The 26,602-nt window shown below is 43.5% G+C and overlaps 1 protein-coding gene across 1 annotated transcript; it reads right to left on the reverse strand.

The window, feature by feature from the left end:
• Positions 1-7,656: 7,656 nt before the first annotated feature.
• On the reverse strand, positions 7,657-22,404 carry LOC131085155 (probable inactive 1-aminocyclopropane-1-carboxylate synthase-like protein 2). Its single transcript, XM_058027013.1, has 15 exons — positions 21,764-22,404; positions 20,074-20,687; positions 18,508-18,567; positions 15,858-15,928; positions 15,258-15,327; positions 14,104-14,170; positions 13,551-13,648; positions 12,901-12,978; positions 11,781-11,881; positions 11,030-11,119; positions 10,015-10,060; positions 9,746-9,887; positions 8,991-9,133; positions 8,455-8,608; positions 7,657-8,248 (listed from the first exon to the last, which is right to left on the reverse strand). Exons 1-15 carry the CDS (start codon positions 22,398-22,400, stop codon positions 7,950-7,952), a joined length of 2,670 nt encoding a protein of 889 aa, XP_057882996.1. The 5' UTR covers positions 22,401-22,404; the 3' UTR covers positions 7,657-7,949.
• Between the last annotated feature and the right edge of the window lie 4,198 nt (positions 22,405-26,602).

Below are 26,602 nucleotides of genomic sequence, written 5' to 3' on the forward strand. Positions count from 1 at the left end.
GGGGCCCGCCCGCACCGCCGCCCCCGGCCCGCCCCCGCCGGTGCGCACGCGCAGCCCCGCCCGCCCAGCGCCCTCTCGCGGCCGGAGGGCGGGAGTGCAGCGGGACCCGGCCCGCGGGGGTCTCCCCACAGAGATGGCATGGCATGGCATGGCATGGCATGGCATGGCATGGCATGGCATGGCATGGCATGGCATGGCATGGCATGGCATGGCATGGCATGGCATGGCGTGGCATGGCATGGCATGGCATGGCATGGCATGGGAGCGAAGCTTCTCCCGGCGGAGAGGGCATGGGGAGCACCTCAGCCATCATCTACCTGTGCAACACTTGTTCCCATGAGCTGCCACCAGCCTGCTTTTCAATGCATCCGCGTTCTCTAGTCCCGTGTGCCTTTTCAAAACCGTACTGGGCTTTCTCGTTGACAGAGGACATTTGGGTCATGTGCCACTTTCTGCTGGATCACACTACTTCAGTAAGGAAATATCCCAAATCTACACCTTCCCCAAACCCTTCATAAAAGTAACTGGAAGTATCTTCTTCAAATAGAAGATAGAGAAGGAAAATTTGTTGCACAAAACTCCAGCTGTGTGGGAATCAGAGACATTGGTTTCATTCCCAAAAATGGGAGCTGACTTGGTCTGTAAGCCAAATAAAACCCAAAACAAACAAAAAACCAAAACAAAGCCAAACACAAAAAAAAAAACCAAAAAATTTTAAAAAGCCAACCAACCAACAACAAAAACCCACAAACCCCCCTCCCCCCAAAAAAAACAGGCAGAAAAGGAAACAACAAGAACAAACAAACAAACAAACAAACAAATCCACTCAAGTAGGTAAGATTATAGAATGGTTTTAGTTGAAAGAGGCCATCTTAAAGATCATCTATTTCCAACCTCTCTTCCATAGGCAGGGACACTTCCACCAGACCAGTTTGCTCAAAGCCCCTCCAACCTGGCCTTGAACACTTCCAGGGATGGTGCATTCCCAGCTTCCCTGGGCCACCAGTGCCTCACCACTCTCACAGTGTAGAATTTCTTCCTCATACCTGATCTAAATCCTCTCTCAGTTTGAAGCCATTCCCCCTTACCTCATCACTACAAGCCTTTGTAACAAGTCCCTCTCGAGCTTTCTTGTAGGCTCCCTTCAGGCTGCTCTGAGGTCCCCCCAGAGCGTTCTCTTCCCCAGCTGAGCAATCCCCAAGTGCTGCAGCTGAACCGTGCACAGGGCAGTGCTGCAATGGAGACGTTCCAGCAGCAGCAGCCTGGTGTCCCTGCCTGTGACACCATGTCCTTCATCCCTCTCTGCTCTCTGGGCTCGAACAGCAAACCCACGGCTGACTCTGTATCTCTCACCTGTAAACAACTTTCAGCTGTTTCAACTGTTACACTTTTACCATTAAGTTTTCAACAATTATGTCCTTCCGCAAAAATTTCTCCTGCTGCAGCCCCTTCAGCTCCCCGATCCCTAAGCCAGAAGAATTTCCAGTCTCTCTGCCCCCTGGGAGAAAACGCAGAGCAGCTCTGCTTCTATCTTGTAATCCTTGGTCTTTGAAAGACTCTTACCATGAGTATCTCATGTCAGTGTCAGCTTTTGTATTTTTCCCCTTTTCAACTGTTATTGTAGCCATTTTTATAGATTTCTATCTTATGTACAATGGTGATGTGATGGTGTGCTGTCCTATAATGTGTGTTTGTGAAAGGATGGGGGTTTGCACCTATCCCTGCTGTAAGCCTCTAAACTGAATCTCTCTGTCACACACACAGTACAGTGTCCTTAAACAGCCTTGACTGGCAGCAACAGATTAGTTCTCTTTCACTTCACCTGCCCTTGGGAAAACTGCTTTCTGTAAAGCCATCCACATGCACGCACAGACAGCTCGGTGCTCCCACAAAAAAGGCAGAACACTGTCACTGCAGTGCTTTCTCCGCCTCCCTTCAACTTCTCCTCACGCACGTGGCATTGCAGGTGATGTAGCATTCTCCTCAGACTCACTGCTACCTTCTTCTTTTTTATGAATGTGACATTCAAACCAGCAACAGACAGCACTCAGATCTCAAAGCACCTTTCTGAGCCCTGGTACTGCTTGTTCCTCCCCTCAAGCACAAGTTACCGGGGTTTGTTACAGCACTTAATGTTTCTGGGCGTAACCCATCAGTTTCCAATTGCCGCAAGCTGCCCCATTCATAAATCAGAGGCAGGAGCCCTTCTTCGGGAGGATGGGTCTGTGTCTGGTTTGTGAATTGGAAGGTGCCCCATTCACGCCTTGGGGCCGCTCGGATGAGCGCTGCATCCCTGCAGTTACGGGACTCAGCAGCGTGAGCGGTGCCTGGATGTGCCGGAGCCGAGGAGAGGGGATCCCAGCGCTGTGACAGGGACACTGGCTGGGCCACGTGCGGCGGCGGGAGGAGGGAGGGGGTCACCGAGCCAGCCCGCGCCAGCCCACGCAGCGCCCGCGGGCGCCTCCTCCGCGTCCCTGCTCCGCCGGGGAGAAGAAAGTGCATCGAATCAATTGCGGCTGAAATATTCACGGAGACTTGATGATCCTTTTATCCCTGTAGGAAAATTTGAGAATCGATGCAATTTTATTAAAAGCTATATTAAACACATTCAAGAGGCATCAGCTATGTAGCAAGAAAAATGGAGGATGTAGTCTGTCTTGCTAGAGATTTCCCTGAAACCACACCAGGGAGCCTGTTTATATTCTAGTGATGTAGCTAAGCCAGACAAGTCTGCGGCACAGCATCTATTTTTAGACTCCAGGTTGCCATTTATAGCTTGTGAAAATATTCATCAGCATCTGGATAACCAGCTATCAATTTTTATAAATGCGCAGGAGAAATCAGATATTTCACCTCTCTTTGCTTTGCCCTTTTATGTCCTGCCTTATGTGGTTCTTTGGGATCATTTGGAATTTAAGGGCTTTACCGTGTCACCATACATTTGCCTGCTGTCGCATACAGCATCCTGCATTTTCTGCTGGGATGATCAGCGTACAGAGGAGAACCTTTTGCTAGCTACTGTGTCTGCATGTGTAAAGAAGCTGCATGTGAGATTGTGGTGCACCTCGTGCAGTGATGGAAGCAGCACATTCTGCCTCCATCTTGTATGATTACAATGAGTACAAGGAGGTAATTTTAAAAAGCAAATATGAAGGGGAAATCTAACGGTTTGAGGACAACCTTATTTTCTACCTATGGCACAACAACTAAAAACTCATAATTCAGTTCATTCTTCTGAAAATGTTGTTATTGGCTACTGCCAATACATAAGGTACTGAACTAAATTAAAGAGTTTCTATTATAAGAGAAAGAAGGATATTGTAGCAGCCAGGTCCTTGCTTTGGTTCACTGTTCTGGTTAAAGTCTTACAACCAAATGGTACCCTCATTTATATCAGTTTTTAACTAGTCTGATCAACAAACTATCTAGCAGCCAATTACATGGTTTTCTGTCTTGATCCAGTCCATCACACACCTCCAGTGCTACTGGTTTGTGATGGATGACACTGGTCAAAACAGTGATTTGATTTATGTTTTAACTCTTACTTTCCTTACTCCCTTCCTGAACTGAAAGGAAAAAGAGGTGCAAATATACTTAGAAGGGGTGCTGCAATAGCTCCCACTGAGGGATAAGAGACACAAGGAAATTCAGTTAGGCAAGATTCCCTTAAAGAAACTATTAATGTGGCAGAAAGATGCAGATAGAAACAATCTGCCAGTGTGTGTTCCCCCCTCCCTAAAGCTTTCAGCTGTCACGGTCTGCAGAGGCATTAATCTTTAATCAATTGAATGCCTTCTGCAGAGAGGCATCCAGGGAAAGGACAGGTCATAACAAGCACTCGCCTAGAATAACTAAGCAGTCGTGCATGAGCTGTGCCATCAGACCTTGCTGGATAGCAGCAGGGAATAGACAGAGAGCTAAAAATAGCCTTTCCTTGCAGTGTTTTTCCAGACTATTTTTGATTCTTCATTTTGATAAGGTCGACTGGCTATTTGCTAAAAATAACCAATCCCGGCAAACTGAGGACAAAAAGTATTTATAACCTCCTCAGACTCTTTAGTACATTTGCTGGCTGCAAATAATCTCGGATCTTGTCATCAGTCAGTTGCCAGTGTTTTATATAAGTCAGTAATAAATAAAGCATTAATTGGAATGGAAAATGAGTCGATCTTGCCACTCTGATTTTCTCAGATGGAACACATATCATTCTGAATATAATCCTTGTAGGCTACCTTGCCCTATTCTTCATTATGTGATCTGAATTGCTTCAGAAATAACTGAAACAACTTCTTGTTAGGTCAGCCAATCTTAAAAAAATAGCTGCATAAGTAATGAAAGTGCAAAAGCAGTTTTGTATGCCTGATACTTCAGGTGCAGAAATTTTCAGGGGTGCGATTCACATGGCTTCCTCCATGAGAGGTTTTTTAGCATAGAGCCCCTGTGTGCCACTATCTCTCTGATGAAATGAAATCACCACTCTGCCAGCAGGATGAGAGCAACAGAGGGATTCTGTAACCAAGTAACTGGAAGAGGACTGCAGAGAAATTGTCAGTATAAACGATAGTTTGACCCCAAGGCAGGTTTCAAGAAGCTGAGTCATTATGGGGAAGGGGGAAAGACACAGCAGTCAGCCCAACTGTGTGACCTGTTGGATGTTCCAAGATAGAAAGGCAACAATTAAAGGATTAACATTTATTTTTAAAAAAATATAGTCTATCACACAGTACATTTGAGCAACTTCCTTTCTTCAGTTAAGGTGGAAAACTCTTAAGTTATCAGTGAATATTTTCCCTTACAGGTATTTTGCTTAGGACTTACTAAATTTCTGTAAGGGACAACTTACTTTCACAGATTCTTTCTGTAAGTATGCATGATTTTTCATAAATATATATTTTGAACGGGCTCCACTTACATTGTCTGCTTAACTGCAATGTAACACAGGTTAATAATTTCGAGATTTACAGATTTTTTCCTTCCCAGAAACATGAAATGTCAAGTGTATACCTGAAATGTATGCTGTAGAAGTTTCTATGACAGAGAGCAGTCCTGGACAGGAAATTCCCACCTCTACCCTAAAAGTATTGAATACTTCCCTGGAGAAGAGAGACAGAATGGGCAAGGGGGCAAAGGAGGGGGACAGAGAAGGAGGGGGACAGAGAGAGTGACTGGAACACGGCAAGGACCTTGAAACCATCTACCATCCTTTCTGTGCTAAAATGAATGATAACTGGAATATAAATATTGTATGCAAAGTGGATTTTATCACCTTGTATGATTACAATGAATACAAGCAATGAAGGCAATGAAGTGTTATACTCATTTTGATGGCATTTCTTGTTTTAGATGAAATGCAGAAGTTTTAAAAACATAGATCTGACTGGCTTAATTTGAAGTGCTGCTCTCTTTGCCCATCACTTGACAAGCAGGTCAAAAAAAAAAAAAAAGTGAGGGCAGGGACAGCACGGAAGAATCTTTAATCTTTTTGCGATGTTTTTTGTCAGTAGAGGTTTGCCACAAAGAAAAAGAAAAGGCCATTAATGAGAACTATGAGATACATCAAGTAGAGAAAACATCTAACATGAAGGTAGCAGAAAGAACAAACAATTTGTACAGGCAGAACCTGTGTTTTTCCTCTAGGGGTAATCTTAGAGCAAATCTTAGAGAAAATAGGAATTGATTTAGTTTCTGTATACATATGCACAGGACTTTCTACATGTTTACCACTTCTTGTAAACCAGTTAAGGCCATTTACAAAATTAATGGGGTTTGCACAGTCAAAAAACCCCATTTTTTTTCCCACAGCAGTTTCATGACCATGTTTCTTTCTTGCCTCATTTCCAGTTATATTTATATTTTCTGTGACCAAACTAACATTCCTCAGTGGACAGATCCTAAGGCAGGTGTTAAAATTCAAAATAACATAGAAAATACTCTATGTGTGCATTCTGTTGAGTTACAGCAAGCTCAGATGTGACTGTCAGCCATACTGTACTAGCTGTGAGGATTCTGAAAGCACATCATACCCTCTTTCCTGCAGAGGCGTGCTTTACTAGCTGAATCCACACAGAAACAGTACAATAAATCTGCTTCCTGAGCAGTAAATATATATGGGTGAAAAATATTATATAAATTGTTACTTTTGTATATTCATATACTCCAACAGAAATAATGACTAGAACAAAAGAAAATGAGGAGTAATTAATGGGTTGAATTTGCTACAGGGATTCCCTAAAATATCACTTCAACTAATGTCTTACCTTGTTCTTGATTTCAAAGAGCTCGATCCCTAAAGTTTTGTTGCTCATGTCCTCCTTGGGGACATAATAGGGGAAAAATCAGGAAGTCCATTTGTGATTTGGCTGTACATCGCACTTCCCACTCCATTAACGACATCTGTCTTCTGCTATAGCTTCCTTTGTGGACTTGGAAATATTGTCCATGGACAAATGCCAGACTAGTTAGCAAATACTCTGTTTATAACTGTCCCTTACACTGATCTTACCTGTCACCTCACCAGCCTGGCCTCAGCACTGAAGGGGTAGCTGGTTACTGCTCACAGCAGTCACAAGCAGCACCATCTTCTCTTCAGCCACTGCTCAGACTTTCCTTCCCCTGTCCAAGCAGTTCTCTGCCATCACCACACAGCAAACTGGTTGCATTAATTGCCTATGCTTTGGTAATTTGGTTTATGATGCAGATGTGCTTTTGTCACTCATGCCCATCTGCCAAAATCTATGAGGAGGGAAATTACGCACTTCTATTTATTTTTCATGAGCAATTTCCTTCAACTCTTGATTAATATGTATGCAGAAAAACAAGCTCCAATTCCCTTAGGATACCTAAATTTTATAGTACCAGAAGTTAAATAGTTTTTTATCTGTGAAAGAGGCCTTCCAGTTGAAATACTCTATCACCAGCATACAGAAAACAGTTTCTTAAAATGGGAAAGAGGAGGAGACAGAAGAATACCATTCAGTCAAAAAAAAATTACCCTGCAAACTGAGAAACACAAAAAAAAATTGCATTCAATATTGTGATAATGGTGGAAGGTGCATCCTTGGATGCCTGTGGTAGGTGACAGAAGCAGCTGTACCTGCAGGTACACCTAACATGATGGCAGAAGCATTCTCTGCACTCTTTTGCCAATATATGCTGTTGTTAACCACAAGGGATGAACTTCCAGGAATAGAAAAATGCAAAAACAACATCTACTTTCTATTGCCTCTCCATTTGTAGCTCTTTTCTGGACATTCTGCCAAGAGGCCAATGAGTGCATTTTATTTATAGGAATACAAAAAAGAAGAATAGAAACAAAACCAGGCATTTCACCAGCCAGGGGCAGTGGATACTGTCTGATCTGAGGTCAGACTGGAAACCAACTCCAAACAAAATGATTTAAAGAACTCAGCCTAGATGACTATGGTCCTAAGAGCCTCAGTCATGAAGATGAATCTATGCACATGTTTATTTACCCTTAGCTAGGGCTAAGTTAGGGCTGACACTAGATTCTATCTCCCAAAAACACCTCTTTGAGACAGCTGGCCCCCAAATAGTTATATCTGACCATCATTTAAGAAAAGGGAAACCTCACATAACTTAATCTAGAATCTGTTTTTGGAAAGTGTGAAGAAGAATAAAAAATGACACCACAGGACCTTATAAGAGAGTTAAGAGCATATTCATTAGAAATTAATTAAATATAAAATACAATGATGCTGCAGAACAGAGAGCAGCACACAAACAAGACACCCCCCCCTTCCCTACCCCCACTCCAATCCAAGGAAACACAGGTTTATAGTACAAATCAGAGATCTCAAACAGAGGGGAGAGGAGGGGGCCTACAAAGTAATTTTCTTGCTATACAGAAAATATATTATTTGCTGGAAGTCACTACTGAGTCGTTAGGCGTCAGTTACTGTTCAGGAAAGCCCCTGGAGGCACATTGACCCCTATTGCTTCCCCACCAGTTTGCTGAACACATCATAGATCTCTGGCTTTTCCTGGGCAAACTGCTCCGCTGTGTTTTTCTGTAGCCAGTCAGATGAACGCATCTGTTGCTGCAGAAGGCCAATGAGGTCACCAAGGCTGGAGCTGCTGGCACAGAGAGGGTCCTGGTGGCGGGATACAAAAATGACTTCATCTGTGCTATCTGCTTTGCCATCCTGATCTGACTGACAAGGCTGCTCCTTCTCCTCAGCCAGTAACTCCTGCTCACGCTCCTCCAAAACCTTGCGTATCCGTTGCATGCCTGCAGTGGTACAATGAGGAGAAACACTGGTGGATTAATTTAAGCCACAAGCATCTCCAAATCCATCAGATCCAGGAAAGGATAATGGAGAAAGGGAGAAAAAAACAGAGAAGACAAGAGGCTAATAATAGCCTAAGTTTAGGATTGAGAAGAGATGGGAATAGTGGTGCAGAAATTGTGGTGGGAGGAAAAAGAACATTACTCACCTAACTGCAGCCGGTGGGTCTTGTCAGAAAAGATGATGCGGAACCATCCAGGTTCACTGCACTCAAAGGCTTTTCCACAGGACAGGAGGACCTTATTATCCAGAAAACGCTTCCAGAGCAGCAACTCCTCCTCAAATGTGCCTGTCTTAAGGTACTAGGAGAGTCATCAGAAGGGCCAGAGGTTAGTACCATATAGACTACATCACTGAGATCCTCATGAATTTGTGATTCCCATAAAGTCTGCAAAGGCCAAGGGAGACACCTTTTACCTCTGAAGCACATCAGTTGTGATACAAAGGAAGAAATGGGGAGGGAAGTGGCTTGAGAGCAGTAAGATTCCTGCAGGGAGGGAAGTTCACAGATTGACAAAAGGAAAAGATCAGACTGAAACACCTGGCAGTCCTTCCCTCTCCTCATCAGATGACAGATTTGTTGAAACAAAATGCTTGTCACAATATTAACTCTTCCTCTAGATGCAGTTGCACTACATGCCTGCCCTCACCCCAGGAGAAGCCTCACTTCCCAGAAGCACCAACCTTTCGGAAGTCAATCCAGACAAAGAAGCCTGCATTGCGGTTGAGAAAAGGAACCCCAAGTGTCTTCAGCTCATCTGTCACGTACGTATGGGCAGCTTTTAGGCGGGCATGGTTGGCCCTCAGGTACACCTGGTTGATCCAGTCTGACCAGAAGAAGAAGAAGAAGAAAAAGAAAAGAATCACAAACTGAGGAAGCATTCAGATCTGTTGAAGCTTTGAAAACGCCCAGTTGTCTTTTTCTGCTTCACACTTTACCTCCTTTTTTTTGTTTTCTGTTTCCTCAAATAACAAAAGGACAGCCAAGAAGTATTTTGCAGTTTCATGTCTGTGCAGAAGAGTATCTCCCTGACCTTCCTGAGGAAGTTTCCCTACATTTATAGTTCTTAGTCATCATGGACTGTTAACATGCCACCCTGGGCAGAGTATGAAGCCATTTCCATTTTCCTTGTCCTACAAGCCTGTATTCTTTGTTTCTGCTCATCTGGTTCTGGGTAACTCTGGCAATTTCTGTATAAATAGCTACCATACTTCCTCCAAGCTGCTCCTCTAACTCTGCTGATCAGAAGTTCTGCATAAATGGTGCTTTTCTGCAGAGCTGTCAGCCTTGTGTTGCATGGGCAGCTTCAGGGTAATGGAAGACTGTCAATTAAGGTGTACAAAGAGGAGACCACTAGGGAACGTAAGGGAAGGGGAGATCTTCCAGGTACTAAAACAAACAGAATGGCAGAAGACTGTATATGGAGCTACTGACTCACCTCTGTCTCTGAGGAGCTGTGCAACCTTGTGCTGGACAGGTCCACAAACCCCATGGAAATAACACAAAGAAGCCACTGCATTAACAACATCTTGGTTCTCTGTATATAAAGTACCAAAACGAATCCCAGAAACAGCAAAATCCTGCAGAAGGCACAGAGAGACTACTTTATTACACTGAACAACTGGGATCCTATTACTACTAACTTGATCTTTCCAGCATGAGGAACAGCAGCCACAGAGGCACAGCACGGTAAGAACCAGCACTCACCTTGGTTATGCCCCACATGACGTGAGTCCGCTGTGGATCAGGCAATCTGTATGTAGAAGGATGCAGATGGGCAGTTAGTGTCATAGGTGCTGAAGCTTTTGGATCACCAGTGCAGCATTGCAGAAACAGAGAGGCAGCATTACACAATGACAGACAGTGCACCACTGAACAGCAGTCAAGCAGGGAAAATTCAAATGTGACCTAACTTTAGAAGCTAGGAACCCCTTGGAAGTAGCTTTAGACACAGTTTTCAAATATTTCAAAGACACAGATGCTTACAAGTGCTACATTTTACATGCAGATTTCCTGAAGCTCGTACATTTAATGCCAGAAATCAGGCTTCTGCCAATGTATTTTGTCAAGAATCAAAATGATGTTCCTTTACATCTAAGCCCAGCAAGACTGAGCTAACACTTAACTGAGTATATTTAATTTCCTTGCAACTGAGCACAAAAAGATAGCTAGCAGCACTGGTGAAGACTAAAAATTAAAAAAAAACCCAAACAACTCAACAACACACCACATTTTAAAAAATATTTTAAAAGTTCTTCATCTCATTAAAACAATACCTAAAAAAAGCCATTATCCAGTCTGTAATACTACTGTGATCTGGAACTACTCTATGGAAAATTAGGAAGTAAACACCAATTGAAAGTCTTTACAAGCATCAACAGAAACATGGGAAAAAGACGTTTAGGTAGGAAGAAGAGCATCACCTTCAACAAAAGAAAAATCTGTTTTCTGTTTTGGGGACTGTCATAACCAAATACTGATGCACACATTGAGAAATATACCACAATGAAAAGCTAGCTACCATTTTTTACTTGCTCAATTGTACTTGACAAAATGCATTTGCCATTCAGAAATTACTGAAAAAGAAAAAAGGGCATAAATCAATGTAAAGTGGATTCAGAATTTACTAGCTCGTGACTTAACTTCCAGTCACAAGTTCTCAGCAAGGCATCATGTTGAACTGTCACTGGAAGATGGCCAGGGAAGTAGGAGCTGCTTTTACCTGTCCATGCCTAGGACACTGTGAAACGTGGCTGATTCATCAAAAACTGACAGCATGTAGATCTCATCTACTATCACATGCAATTCATGTCTGCAAAAGGACAAAAATGGAGATTACAAAAGAAGGCTGCTTCTGGTTTAAAACAGATAAATTCAGGCCTCCAAATACCTGCTTTATACAAAGAAGAGGGGATGCCAAATTTTGCAGAAATAAAGCAACTTTTCTCAACTTAGATCTATTTTGTGTACATTGAAATGATTTGAGGTATATCCACCTGTCACCCACTGTAACCATGTAACAAGACAAAGATCCTGTAATTGCCAATGTGAAAATTAATTCCTATATGTGCTACCCATCCACTCAGCATCTCACAGAATCCGAATCTCAAACAGTATTATGATCCACGATGAAACCATATCCATACACTTCTTTGTCTTTACAGGTACTGAAAAACTGGGAGGAAAAGAACACAGCTTTCTACCAGGGAGGCCCAGTGCCAGTGTTTCCTCAGATCACTGAAAAATAAAACTTGTATTCCTTGATACAAGCTGCTTTGCCAGCCCAGATGACTGCAGGGTCCATGATCCCAGCATTCCCCTCTCCTTTCCTAAGTCCACCACTATGTACAAAGAACAGACTATTCACCTGACTTAAAAGATATTCACAGATAAATTCAGGGACAGCAAGTAGTCCACCAGAGTGTGAAAGCTGTATCTGACTCAGGATATCTCAGCTTTCCAAAGTGACATACCTTTTAGCAAATTCCAGGTAATCCCGTAGCTCTGACAAGGAGTAGATGTCCCCAAGAGGATTTTGGGGATTCAAAAGAATTAAGGCCCTTACAGTGACACCCTGCAGAATACAAATACCATAGTATTAAGAGAGTGCCTACCATGGGATAAATTTTCAGTTCCTCTACTTGAGCAGTCCCTCACTTGAGTGTGACACAGAATTCCCTTGAAGCTTCCACTATGACTTTTCACCTCAAAGTTAAATATGTATGAGAAAACTTTCAGCCACAAATTAAGATTTTTTTGTTGTTGCTTACAATTAATTCATTTGCAAAGTGAAATGAGCAAAATATTATAGAATTAATCTATGATTTTGAAAAGAGGGAATTGCCACTACCAAGTAATTGGTTGCCATCTGGTCAACCAATTAATGACAGAGATGGTCTACATTTTCTCAGTATGGAAGTACTTTTTACTTTTTCTGAGTTTCATTAGTAATTGGGAAATAATAAATTACTGAAGACTGCCCATGAAAGTGGCAAGAAAGATGAGAATTTGAATTAGGTGAATGCAAAATGTACTCATCTACAGCACACTTGGCTGGAGATGTCAGAGCTGGTAACAATTCAAAGATGCAGCTTAACATATATGGGATTTAGAACAATGCCAAACTTACAGACTAACTCTTCAGAAAAGTGATATTCACTTGCATTTTATTCTCTAGAGTTCTCTCCTGCAAAAACTTTTGGCATTCTTAGTGTATTCATCTGCCCTGCTGTGTAGAGCAAACAGTTTTCAGGCAACTCAGCTGCCTTTCTGAGGGGAAATCCTGGGTAGTCCCAAATTTTAGTGCATGCCCAAGTACATTATTTTTGGTTATATGAATGGGTTCCAGTGATTTGTGAATTTTCTCGTTTATCCTTTTGTGCTGTGACCAAAACTGGACAGACACAACACTGAGACATTTCCCCTAGAAGTGCCCCTGAGTTCACAAGCCATCATCTCAGATGATCTACAAGAACAACCAGAAAGCCAGGTGCTAGGCTTTGAAAATGCTTTGATCTTTAGGCCACATGTGGGATGTGACATCTCCAATATATTGTAAACTTAGCTGGTAATGTGAAGCTCAGCTAAACTCACCTCTGCCCGGGCATCCTGGAAGGCTTTTTCCAGTTTTTCCACTGTAAGCTGAAAGGGTCGAGTACTTGTTCCAGTAATCTGAAAGACATAGAAAAGATTGAAAAGGCAAAGTTGTTTCAATAGAGACTGCCTTGGGCCAATCCACTGACAAATGTTCCCTAAAAGAAAATAAACCCCCAACAATAATGACCTAGCAACCATCTTCTTATCCTCCTATACTACAGAGAGAATAAATAAATCAATAAGTAAAATCAAAGTAAAGTCCATCACAGGCTGGCCAAAACCAGAATTTTCTTGCTATCCTTGAATAACTAAAGCAATGCAAGATCTCCATCTGCTCTTGCACCCTGGGACCACCTTCAGTAGGACATGTAGGATAACTTCTCTCTCCAAGGTTCAAAATGGTAATTTTTTTCCTTTCAAGGACTTTTACTGGGAGTAAAATACAAGAAAACTACAAAACTGGAATCCAGATTCATGGTCTCAAGTGACTTTCTTGTAAACCATGTGTCCATTTTCCCAGCAATAAACTGTGTAAATGTCCACTGGCTGTAGTGTACCCTTGTTCTGAGAACTGCTTGCAGAGATTCCCAAAGCTCAACTTTCCAGTTTAACTGCAGAGGTTTTTATTCCCTTCTCCCAGATCTTACCTTACTGTCTAAATAGACATACACCAGCTTGACATTACCATAGAGGAAGATACTCTGGGTAATACCACCATAACAGGGAGTAGCAATCAGAATAGCTTCTGGAACCAAGAAAACAAAGTTAGTTACCAACAAGTCACAGTTTTCTCTCCTAATGTGCTTTAGCTAAACATGAAAGCATTTTTACAGCTGTGTCCCTTGGAAACACTGCAATTCTACTGCCTCTTTCTTCACTTTATGTTTACTTTAATTCTTTATTCTTCTGCAAGTGCCCAGGTAACCATGAGTATAGCCCATGTCTAGTCTGGCAAGCTGAAAAAGTGTACCACAAAACAGTGAAGGCAGACAGGGCAGGCACCAAGTGTGCGTGCATGACACCTGCAGACCACAGAAATGAAGAATTTCACAGCACAACTTTGCAGGAAACAACTTTGCAGCAGGCCAATGCCAATTCCACTACTTCACTTCTGTCTAACAGTATTTAAACAAAGTAACATTATTTCCAGCAGAAAAAAAACCAAACCAAACCAAAAGTATGTTCCAACCATCCACTTACCTCCTGGATCACAAAGGACTGTAGCTAATGCAGAAAATAAAGAGCCACAACCATTTAAAACAATCACCTACAGAAGAAAGAGAAATGCTAGTGATAAATCCATACATAGAGAGTCAACACTATAAAGCAGTATCACTGACAATATCACTGAAATAAATTTCCTCCCTAATTCTCCATTAGAATTTTCCTGCTGAAATCCCACTTCTACCACAATAACTTTAATCCTGTTCTTTCATAGACACTTCGTTCTAGTGCCATTTTTCATTCTAATAAGCAATTTAGAAAAAGAATAGGTAGTGAAAAAGCTGGGGAGCAGTTCTGAGATGCTAGTAAATCAAAATACTTTTCAACAGTAAATGTGTCATCATTTCTTCATGGTAACAGCAGTTCTGACGTCCTGCCAAATTTGTGCAAAAAGTGGAAACTACTGTCTCGGACAAATGCTCACAGGTACTACGAGCTTCATTCCAAATATCAGGACAAATCTGGTGCCTTGAAGAGGCAGTGATCAGCAATCTGATCAGTGTTAACCTCAGTTCACAGGAAGCGTGGGGTTCTGCTGAATTAGTGCAGCCAGAAAAGCAATGGCCGCACCAGCTCCTGCTGCCTTCAGCACTCAGCAGAGACAGGAGCTCCTGACCTCCACAGGCCCCTTTATCCAGGTTGTATCTCTCACAAGTCAGCAAGTCCTGCAGAGATTCAGGTCCTGATGTCTTTATAGCAACACTGCCACAAACTTCACAGGCCAAAACTAACTCTTGGTTCAATTACAAATCTCTGTCTTGAGGTGTAACAGAGGAATGTGATGACATGGAACTCAACTGAAACAGTGGGCACTCTTTGTCAAGGCTGAGGGATACAGGCAGAGTAGGTCCCTGAGCTAAATAGGGAGATCAAAATGCAAAGCCCCATTAAGAGTACCAGCAGGAGGAGCTGGCACACAGAAGTGAAACATGAGGCAAATATGCAGTAGGCCTGAAGTGTTCTGGTGGAAGTGTGCATCAAAAGCTACTGAAATGCAGAATCAATCTCATTTACTTGATAATAGCTTGCATTCTTACCAAATCATTTGTTTAAAGAAACAGAATTTGAAACTTTTTCCCAACAAATGGCAACACATTAGAACAGACACCAACCAGCACTGGGTTACCTACATTCTCTGCTTTGAGAGGTGCAGGGGCCTTGCAGTAATAGGTCAGAAATCGAGCCACTTCTTCCCGTAAACTGAAAAACACAAAAGCAAATACTGATTGAAATATTCTCCAAGAGGCTTCCAAACCAGGTGCACATCTTAGGAAAGTCAAGTCAGGGATAGTACAGTCTGGTGAAAATAGCTAGAAAACAGGATAGCTCTGGCCCATGGAACAGACATGATTTTTATACCCAGCAGAGGTGCCGCAGATAATGTCTATAATGGTGCATACATTTCTGATGAGCTTTAATCTGGCACAGAAAAGGATTAACAACCCCAAGTGTTCACTATGTTTCAAAGAATTGTTTGGAGTTATCCAATTTGTTAATGTATCCAAGTGCTTTTAAAACTCTGGTTTAGAAAATTTTCATCTTCTCTCACATAAAAGGATTTTAACTGGATGAGCTGATAGGACAGCTAATGAAAGTTTTGCAAAGAAAAAGATTATTTAAGTGACCTAGAAACATTTTAACTAGAGGATGTAGCAGAAAAGGTTTGTATTTATCCATTCTGTTTATTAAACAAGTAGTCAAAAAAGAGAAGTGTTACAGAAAAGACTTACAACAGATGCCCTTTCCAGTCAGGATACTGAAGCAGTGAAGGGTCCATGAGATTCATATCAGCCTGTGTCAGCTGGGAAAAATGAGAAGAATCATTAAAAGCCCAGTTATTGGTAAGGGAAATATGGAGATAGACAGGATCCTTGCATAGGCACACATCTGCACAGACACTTGTGCAATTTCAGTTGTAAAACTGGATTGGGAAAGCTACTGACCATCAAAATTATTGCAGCTTGAAGAAGCAAGAACCAGCAAACTGATCTGTGATACCTTCAGGTTGTATGAACTACAGGTTTCTGCTAAGCTACTGCAGCCAAAACTTCTCTGCACAGAAATCTACAAAAAGGATGCAGAACAGGCAACATACTGTGCCCATAACCAAAGGCGTCTGCAAAAGTCTTTCTCAGCAAATGAAATAAAACCAAGAGTGTTTTGCCCAAGCTTTGAGAACAACAGGTTTTGGCTGGAAAAATAAGTGCCAGTTGTGAAAGATCGGGTCCAGACTGTCAGAAAGAGTTAGAAAGGAATTTGAAGTCAGATATGCATTTTCCTTAATTAACTTTCAATCTATTAATTTTTTTTTAATGAATTACAGCTTTCATTTATGTCTCAGTTCAAAGTTATGGCAGATTCTTCAGATTTATTTTTCTGATCAGTTTGGTAAATGTTGAAATGCAACAGGAGCTTTCAAAAGACACAAGAAGATTGAAATTATCTTCCTAATAATTATTCCCCAGGGCAGGCACTTTGTTCCTTATAAGAAGCTCATTCTGATCCCAAAGACAGATTGACCTGAACTATGGAGGTCCTTTTTAATATTTATAATTAGATAAAATGTGCACACTGCTTTTACCTAAATATTTTCAAGGTTTTAAATATCAGGGTTTCACACAATCCAGCTCTGCAAAGTTGTAAGGGAAAGCACAGCATTGATACAGGCTGAGGGAACATTTTAGATAAACAAAAGGCAATAAACAAGTATTATATACAATGCCCCTTCCAAACATTTAATGGCAATCAAATCTGTGAGTTAATACTAAAAAACAAAAAGGTGGACGTGACCCAAGCAGGTGATAGTGCAAAGCAGGAGGGAAATTCCACATGCAGTGCGAAAGTTTCACACTTGATAACAAAACCATAACATTTTCTGGAGGTGTTTTAATAACTGGTGCCAAGCTCTGGAGTTTAAAGACTATGTCCTTATCCCATGCAGAATTACAACCTGATAGTATAGGATAAAAGTTCCTTCTGCTGTAGATGTTCTTGGAGTCTATGTAGCTCCAAGAACTGTGCCTCCTTACATCTCTCTCCTAAATTTATCTAGAGAATGAAACACCAAACATACCAGCAGACTTGGCCAAAAATGACTCTGAATTAATAAGAGGAGAACCCCTAAAAGTAATGTGTTAAGTGTTCTCTAAGGGTCAGAAGTTGAAAACAGAAACTGGATACATTATTCAGTGGCAGCAATAAGTATTTTTAATCCCAAATAGCAAAAAAATTATTTGCCTACAATCCCTGCTGATGCTGTATCAGCTTCAGTGAATCCATACTGTTACTCAAGGCTGCAAGGACTGAGAAGCTGGCAACAACATCTTTGTTCTGCTTGTTGCCACAAGCATGAACACTGTACCTGACAAAGTCTCAACTCACTTTCATAGAAGGGCTAATTAAGATGCAGCTGACTACTGTCTCCCTCCGCACTACTTACTGCAGACATGGTGTTAGTTCAAAGGAGAAGGGACAGTGAAGGAAGGAAGGAAGGCACCACCTACACAGCCTAGAAGACCTTTGTGTGCAGGCAGCAGCTCTGCCTTACCTGTTCTTTTAGCTGGAAGGAGGAGTGGTGGGGTAGCATCCCCAGAGCCAGTGGAGTAGCAGGGAGAAATAAAACAGGGAACACTTTGAGGGTGGGAAGTGGTGGAATGGGAGAAACTAAGAACTTCAAACTGCAGAGACTGTCCAACTGTCCAACCCTGAGGCACCTTCCCTCCCCCCACACAGCCACAGGTAGGAAAAGGTGCTACCTGCCCACCTCAAAGGCTGCCTGCCACAGGCAGTGATTTTAATGGAAATCTAGAAGCATTCCTCTACAGCATAGTTCTTTTGTTTCCTTTCAACTTTTTCTACTTTTTCAGTTCTGCTATGTGTTGCACTTCTCTGCCTGGTGCAAAGCCAGCAGGTAGCAGCTGACCCACTCTGATTTTGAGAGATTTCACTGCTGCCACACTTGCACATTTCAGGTGAGTTCAGAACCAGGTGTCCAAGTTGTGTGACTTTATAATGGACAGGTGTAAAGATATCCAAAATTAAATAGATTTCAAAAGTAATTTCAAAATGTATGTATTAAATAACCTACTGTGAGCAAGGGAAAATAAAATTCATCTTATTTTAATCTAGTTTTCTTTAATAAGTACATCCCCAGAGGGAAACCCATCATGAAGAGGAAGAGAAAAACACTCATCTTCCTATCCTCCTGGAAAAATAAAATAAATAAATGTACAAGTAGTTGTATTCAAAAGTGACTTCCAACAAATTTAAAATCCGCAATGAAAAACTTCACCAGAGAAACCTGAGTAACTCTTGGAAAGTGCAAGCTTTGAAGAGGGACTGCACAGCAAATTCAGTGTTTTATTTTGGAATAGAACTTACCCGCTTGGACATCAGGTCAAAGCAGAGCTTGTTCTCACTGGTGCCAAAGTTTATTATACCCTAGAAAAGAAACAGTATTGTTTATAGACACATAAAACATGTGAGTACATCACCTTAGCTATCACCTCACTAAACTGACTCCAAAAAGCTTACCAAGGAAAAGTCAAAACAGAGTTCTCATAAACTTCACCATATAAAACTCAAGACATGCATCTACGTGTGTACATTTCCATATATATTCCAAGCACTTGGCTTCTTAGTCAATAACAATAAACTGTCTGTAAAGAACATGTACTAATAGTTTATACTTCTTTACAGAACATGTTTAACCTTATCTTGAATTCACTCACTATGATATGTAACTAAAAAAAGAAACCCTAAAACAACTCTGAAAAAAAAAAGGTTAACACTTCAACAGCAGTTTTAAACAAGGTTTTGGATATGTTTCTTTATCTTAAAAGCATTTGTTTACCATTAATTACTATTCCACTCTACTGATTTGCTCAAGAAACATATAAACATGTAGTCATGATAAGTAGTTAAAATACTGAGTTTTCCTCTCTGAAGAGATGACCCTACAGTTCCAGGTTTATGATTTGGCCATATATACTATGGCATTAGATCCTGAAGAGTTCAAATCAACTAGTACATTCTCATTATTAGAAGAGTTTGGGTAAATAAAATTTTATTATGTGAAAGAAAATTGAAACAACTATACACTTCTGATGTTATTAAAGTACAAGTCTAATTTTAGGTATTTGTTTAAAAAACCTACCTCCTACATAGACAACAGTTTGTAGAAGCAGAACCCTGTACCTCATAATACACCTTGTAACAAAAACTTCCCAGTGTATTTCTAGTTTAACAATCTAATTTTCATCCCTGCAACACAGCGCAACTTAAGTCAGGGCTAGTAACAGAATATTTTTAATGTTTCAAGAAGTTAGTTCAGCATGTGAATGAAGGATCAAAATAAAAGTAATCCACATATAAATTATTTACATTTACTATATTTGTTACTCAGTAATAGTTTGCCATGAACTATTAACACAGCCTTTGTGCCACAAGAGGGCTATGATGAGCTACTTAAAACCAAACAGCTGAGTGTAAATGGGCAGAAAGTGCTGAGTGTTATTAACAGTAATTAAAAAAAAAAGGCTACTACTGAGTAGTTCTACTTTCTGCACCCATCATCTGCAATAAACAGATATAATCAGATAATCAGAGACAGTACTCAGTGGGCAATAGAGGTCATGAGGTGGAAGGAGGAACATAAGCTCTCTTCCTGCAGATTGCTTACATTTTTCAAGGTCTGCTACTGCTATTACTAATTAAAAAATCAGAGTGTGCAAACCTGAGCTGAACACAGCATTCATCCTTGGTATCTAGATGATCCACAAAGCTACTTTTAATTTTTTTTTTCCCTCAAACAAGCAGTTTTATTCACCTTGTATTACTGAGGTCAAAAAAAAACCCCATACTTTTAGCACATCTGCCAGCAAACTTCTAAGGAACTATTTTTTCCGAACAAGGAAGCCAGGAAAACACTTTGAGGCTCTTACTCACGTTGGGGTTCTTGTCTTCATCATACTTGTCAGCGTGATAGGCATTGTACCCTTCCTCAGTGGAGCCCTGAAAAGCGCAGGCAAAGTTGCCACGAGCAGAGAGGTAGGGGCTTCTCTGGAAGCCGCTGGGGTTACAGAAGCTGTGCACGTCAACCCTCCTCTTGGCAAGCGGCCGAAGCCTCATCTCCTGCAGGTTGCTCCCTCTTCCTCCCATTCCCTCAATTTCAGACAGTGCCTGGCTGAAGTCCAAACCCTGAGGCATGGCAACAGAGGAGGAGGAGCCGCTATGGCTCTGCTTTAGGATGCTGAGCATCTGAGCAAAGACATTGAACATGCGAAACTCATGTTCCCTCTCCAGTTCAAAGCGGCGCTGCTCCAGCTGCATCCGGCGCTCCTCCACGTCCAGATCCCGCTGGAAGCGGCGCTCTTCCATCTGCAGGAAGCGCTCCTCCATGGCGCGCTGGGACGTCAGAGTCTTCAGCAGCAGATCGTCCAGCGGGTCCCTCATGCGCTGCCCTTTCCGCTTCTTTCTCAGCCGATGCAAGGCAGAGAAGCCAGGCCGGGGAACAACGTTCTGGATCCGTGATGAGTTTGCCATGTTCGGCTCACTGAAACCTGTGAATACACAAAAGCAACGAAGAAAAAGTGCAGCAAGCAAAGTGGCATGGGCACGCCTCGCTTCCTTCTCCTGCCTAAGAACAACCTTTTATCTACCATAGAGTTTATAGAAAAAACAAAGTAAAACCTGTCAGGTACATCCTGAGGTTTGCAAACGGTTTTGAAGTTTGTTTTTAACATCACACATTGGGCACACCGTGACGATGCCAGCCCCAGCCCCTTACATGGTCTCCACATTAACCTGAATAATCATCAGTTCCCTCCACTAGGCTAACTTTGTAAGCACCACAGCCAAGAGGACATACAAATTCTTCCTGAACTCAGACATGAACCTCACATTTGTTATCATCTCTTCTTCTCCAACAATTCATGGTCTTCCATCAGCCTGTCCTAGACTGGTTTGAAACCCCCAGGATTCCCAGACTATACCCTTCCTGGTAGCTAAGCAATGCCAGCTGCATTTTCAGTGCAGGAAACACATCTCCTGTAAACAAACACGGTTTCTGCCAGTGACTTGCACAAACATCTTCTGTGCAAGTCCCACCAAATAGCTTAGAAAGTCAGGCAATGATTACTCCCAAGTATTCTTCACTGTTGAGTGGGCTAAAATGTAAGATCTGGAACATTATTTTAAAACAATGCAAGGACAGTTTACAGTGCAACCGTGGCAGAAGAGGGTGTCATGATACAATTCAGCATGAGGACAGCAGACAGCTCTGGTTATGTTCAAGTGATGCCATAGGAGCATGCAAATGAGTTTACTGTCAGCATTATATACAGAAATCTAACTAGCCCAACTTATGGAGCTCTTTGGATTTCATACACAGTATTTCACCTAGCTCAGTAATTCTAGATTATATTCACCTGCAGTGAGATACCAGCATTTTGGGAATGGCGAAAACACCATAAATTCAGATATCAGCCTTCTACTTTAAAGCTTTCTGGGATGTGGAAAAGCAAGGATCCAAATGTCATTGAGAAAACCAGGTGTCTATCTCTGCACCAGAATTAATCTTCTCTTTCTGGGAAAATGGGCAGAAACCTTATGCTGGAATGTAAAATGCTATCCCTACCTGAAGGTGAAACACTGGTTTCAATGGGAATCTCCACCCTGGAGATGGGAGAGTCGTTTTGGGCCCTCTCCAAGAAGGCTCTCTCCATCTCCTGTTCTTCAGGGGAGCCCTGCTGGTAAGGCATGGCTTGTGGGGGCTCTGGGGTCAAGCTGTGGTCATCAGAGTTCACCTCCTCACATTTGATTTCCATCAGCTCAGGGTGCTGGGAGTGTCCGAAGGGCAGGGCGGAGGAGGTGAACTGGTGGTGGTAGCTCTCCACCATGCTGCCCTGCAGCACCTGCTGAGCCATCATGCTGCCGCTCAGGGAGCCATAGGCCAGGGCCGGCCGGCTGGTCAGCACCCGGTCCATCACCTCGTAGAACTTCCACGTCCGCCCGCCCCGCGGGGCCTTGCTATTGTCCTTGATCCGCCGGTACTCCAGCTTCATCTTCTTGATCTTCTCCCGGCACTGGTCTCCCGTGCGGTGGATGCCCTTCTCCCGCAGCACCTCGGCGATGCGGTTGAAGACGTGCTGGTTGCGCAAGCAGCTCTCCAGCTCTATCTGCACCGACTCGTCGGCCCAGAGCTGCAGCAGCTCCACCACCTCGGGGTCCGACCAGTTACTGCCGCGCTCGTACTTTTTCCCACGAAAATCCATCGCTCCCGGGGCCGCGCCCGCCGCTCGCCCCCGGCTGCGCACCTGCCCCGGGCCCGCCGGGAGGGGCTTTGGCACCTCGGCCCTCGAGGGCGCCCGGGCGGCCCGGCCTCCCCCAGCCCCTACCGGGCTGCAGGGCCTCGGGCACGGCTCGGCACGGCTCGGCTCGGCTCGGCACGGCTCAGCCCATCCGCTGGAGCCAGGCGGAGCGAGCTAGCGGGGAGCCGGGCCGGCATGTTCACATCCGGGGTGACGCACATGCGTGCAGCCTTATTCCGGGATAACTTTATCCCGTGCCAGGCGCTTGTCGCTCTCCCGGGGCCGGGCCGGGCTCCGAGCGGCGCCGTGGGGTCCCTCCCACCCTGCCTCTTTTCCTGCCTCCCTGCCGTCCGTCGCTCCGCACGCCCCGGCCCGGGAGGAGGCAGCAGCGGCCGTGCCGTGCCGCATCACCCCGTGCCGGGCCGTGCCGAGCCACGGCTGCGCCCCCCCTCACGGCGCTCGGCACTGCGGCCCCGCCCCGCCCCGCCCGCCGCTGCCAGGCACGGCCCGGCACGGCTTCGCCCGCAACACCCCCGGCTCCGGCCCCGGCGGGGCGGAGACATCGGGAGCGGTGCCGCCGAATGCCGGCGTGGAGCGGCCGGCCCCGCTCCCACCGCGCCCCCGGGCCCGGGTCACTGGCCGCGCCTTTGCCGGGGGCGGGCCTGGCCTGGCGAGAGCTGCGGGAGTCGGCGGCAGCCCCTGACAGCGGCTGTCCCCCCTGTCCCCGTGTCCCTTGGGGAACAGCAGCCTCGGGGAGACACGCACGGGGCACTGCCCAGCGCTCCTGGACACCCGCGGAGGATCTGTGCCTCCGGCCTGGCCGTCCCGAGCGACCAGGCATTGCACCGAGCTCGGTCCTTTGTTTACACGCTACCGTCAGATCGAGTACGCACTCCGTCTTCTACCACATCTCTAACTGGGCTGAAGGACCGCAGAGAGTGAATGCAAGATTTCTTCCTTTTCCTCCACACCAGCTCGAATTCCCTGCAGGGATCTGTGATTGCGGAACTCGACTTCACAGAACTTTCCTGCCGCTTCAGCCATGAAGGTGGCCTCGAGGCACGCTGCAGGACAGAGCAGCACCGTGCCACATCGGTGCCAAAATCTCAGTCCAGACCCCAGTCCGGCAGTATAAGGACTGACCCCTAAGGCACCAAGTACAAACATAAACCAGTAATTAATGAGGAAACCAGAATGACACATTGTGTCCATATCCTGTATCACCTGTGGCCATCGTACAGGTGGTGAAGCACACACTAAGTTTCTAATTTTCCTCTTAGACCAAGAGATCCACTTCATTGCAGCACTAGGTTTTTTATCCAACTGTAATACCTTCATTCTGGATTTTAATAAATCATTCACAGCCTCTATGATTCCATTTCTCAGTCTGTGAAAAGGAAACAGAAAACTTGATCTTGGCTAAATTTCATTAAATACTTTGTCTTGGGGGCAGGGGCAATAGAAAAAAGAGGCAAAAAGACTAAAAACAAACAAACAAAAAAATACTTAGCTTTAAAAATCGCACTATCTTTCTTAATATGGTGTGATGACCAGAGAGAGTAGTTTGGATTTTTTAGTGATCTGCTGAACTAGAGTTTGTATTTCCACATGTCCATAAGATGTGCTTTTACTTTCCTGGCTTTTTTTCATGGGAATGGCACTCTATGCTCTACAAGTACATACTTAATTGCATAAGGACTTTTATATAGATTGTATACTGGAGTACAAAAAGACCGGGGCAACCATGAGTAGAGTCATTGATGACAGAAGTTAAGTAGTAAATATAGATTAAAGGCAGCATGAAATAGCCTTTTTAAAAAGCTTTTCAAATAAGCCTGAGAGCTTGGCTAGAGCCTGTTATACCTGGGGGCCATAACTTAGCCAGGCATCAGCAGAGTATTCTCAAAAGTAACTTGTCATATATCCTGGCATCAGGAAAAGCTGCAGTTTCAAAATGCCAACATTAAAAGGAATGGAACTTAGATTCACTATATTAAAAAATACAATAAATCTTGAACTAGTTTTCACGGCTCAGTTGTTTTCGCTGATAAAACAATAAATTATTTTGTTATTACATAGGAATAATAATAACAATAATAATAATAATAGTAATAATAATAATAATAATAATAATAATAATAATAATAATAATAATAATAATAATAATAATAATAAGGAGGATGATGATGATGAAGCCTTAAAACCATAAATGCCTTCACGCTGCAAAGACAATGGCTCATACAAGCAGCATGTGGGTTAGCATCTCCGCTGTCACGTTGCTTCCCTCTCCCAAAGAATGCCCTTGGCATGGCCTGCCAGCGGAGAGGCCGAGGCTGGGCACAGCAGGACCTCTCTGACCCTTCTGCTCCATCCACCGTGGCAGCGCGGTGGGCTGGGGCTGGGCTGTCCCCTCCAGGCGGACGGGAGGAAGGTCCCTGCAGAGGGTGCTCCAGCCCCAGCTACCTTCCTCTGCCTGCCACGGTGGGTGTGCGTGGAAACCTGCGGGTGGGAAGGAACATGTGGAGGGCTCTGGCAGGCTGGGAGTGTGTTAGCGAGAGATTTAACAGGAGGGCCAGTTGCCCAGCAGGCTCGTTTTCCAAAAGTTCAGTACATGGCTTTCCATGGTTGGGTGGAAAGGGAAGTTTCTGCTGCAGTCAAGTGAAGCACAGGAGTGTCTGGCACGGGAAAGGGGCTGGGTTGGCTCTTACAATGCTCTAGATCACAGGAAAATTACTTCCCAGGATGTGTAGTGGGTGCTGGCAGTGCTTAAGCAAAGCCCAGAAACACTGTGACCAAAACCATAACCACCTGATGCCCATTCACATACTGCCTTGGAACCAGACAAGTTGAGCAGACTGAGGGCTATTTCTCAAGAGGTGACTCTAACAAAAATTCATTGGCATAATTGCAGTTACAAATTAAAGTCCAAATCAACCATTGAGGCAAGAAACTTCATGCATCTCCCTAGTTTGGTAGTTAGTTTAAATAAATAAATATAATATTTTGCAATGTTATCAAGCAAATGGGGACAAGTTTAAACTCTCTTAATTCTGCCAGTTCCTCTGGATCTGAGCTACTGCTCTGGCCAGGGATGGTGCAGAAGTGCACTCCCAGGCACTCTCTGTTCTGCATCTGATTCCCCAGATTGCCAAGAGGCATTAAACAACTGAAGCCAAAGCAGCTTTCATTTTTACATTCTTTAAAAACTGACCATTGTAAAGAAATGGAAAACACCCTTTCTGCTTCACAGACTTCCTAGTTGTAAAGCTTATTAGTAATATTCATTATCCACTTGATTTCCTGCAAAACCTTTCAGGCCAGCCTCTGAAAACCACAAAATGCTGATTGAAACAAAGCACCTCAACTAAAACTAAGGCAGGATCTCACGTACCAGGATCTTCCTTCCAAAGTTATTACTAATTCTTCTATTTCTGTATGTTTATTTGGAGATGAGTTTATTATATGTCACTGCCTTTCAGAACCAGCAAGACAAAACAGCCATTACAGTTGCCTTTCTTAGGCTTCTTATTGCATTGGCAGGCACATGAAGGGGTGGGGAGTGTACAATTGCTTTGCTAAATTAAGGTATCACTTCAATAAGCAGCTGCAGCGCATGGGCATGAGAGAAGAGAAGCAAAAGTTTTGCGGGAGTCATATCCCAATGCATGCCCACAGTTATTTAAGGTACTTCACAGTAAAGCCCACAGAGGGCAGTAGGACGGTCTTCAAAAATACTTCGTTAAGTGGAGTTGGACAAAGAAAACTGCAGAAGAAAAGACACAAGCTGTTCAGTTCCTAGGTTTTATGGGACTGATTCTTCTTTTTTTCCCAAGTGTCAGTTTTGTGCACGATTAAACAGCACATTGCATTTCCAGTGAAATCCTGAGCAGACCCACGGGACCTGTCCCACTGCAAGCAGAGTGAGCTATTGGAAGTGCTGAGTGTTTTCCACCCTCAAAGTCAGTGTAACAGCTACACAAACAATTAAGGATTTGTGGTTTATACTCTTTCTGTGGAAATCACTTTGATAAGTCTGCTTACTCATGCCATGCAAATATTTAATGGTATTCCCTGGAGCAGGAAGTGGTGGTTAGACTGGGGGTGTTTCAAGTACTGGCTAACCCTGTGACTAAAACCAAACAGAAATAAAGGGAATCTAAGTGTCT

The sequence above is a fragment of the Melospiza georgiana genome, chromosome 6 (assembly GCF_028018845.1).
Source record: "Melospiza georgiana isolate bMelGeo1 chromosome 6, bMelGeo1.pri, whole genome shotgun sequence".
Lineage (NCBI taxonomy): Eukaryota > Metazoa > Chordata > Aves > Passeriformes > Passerellidae > Melospiza > Melospiza georgiana.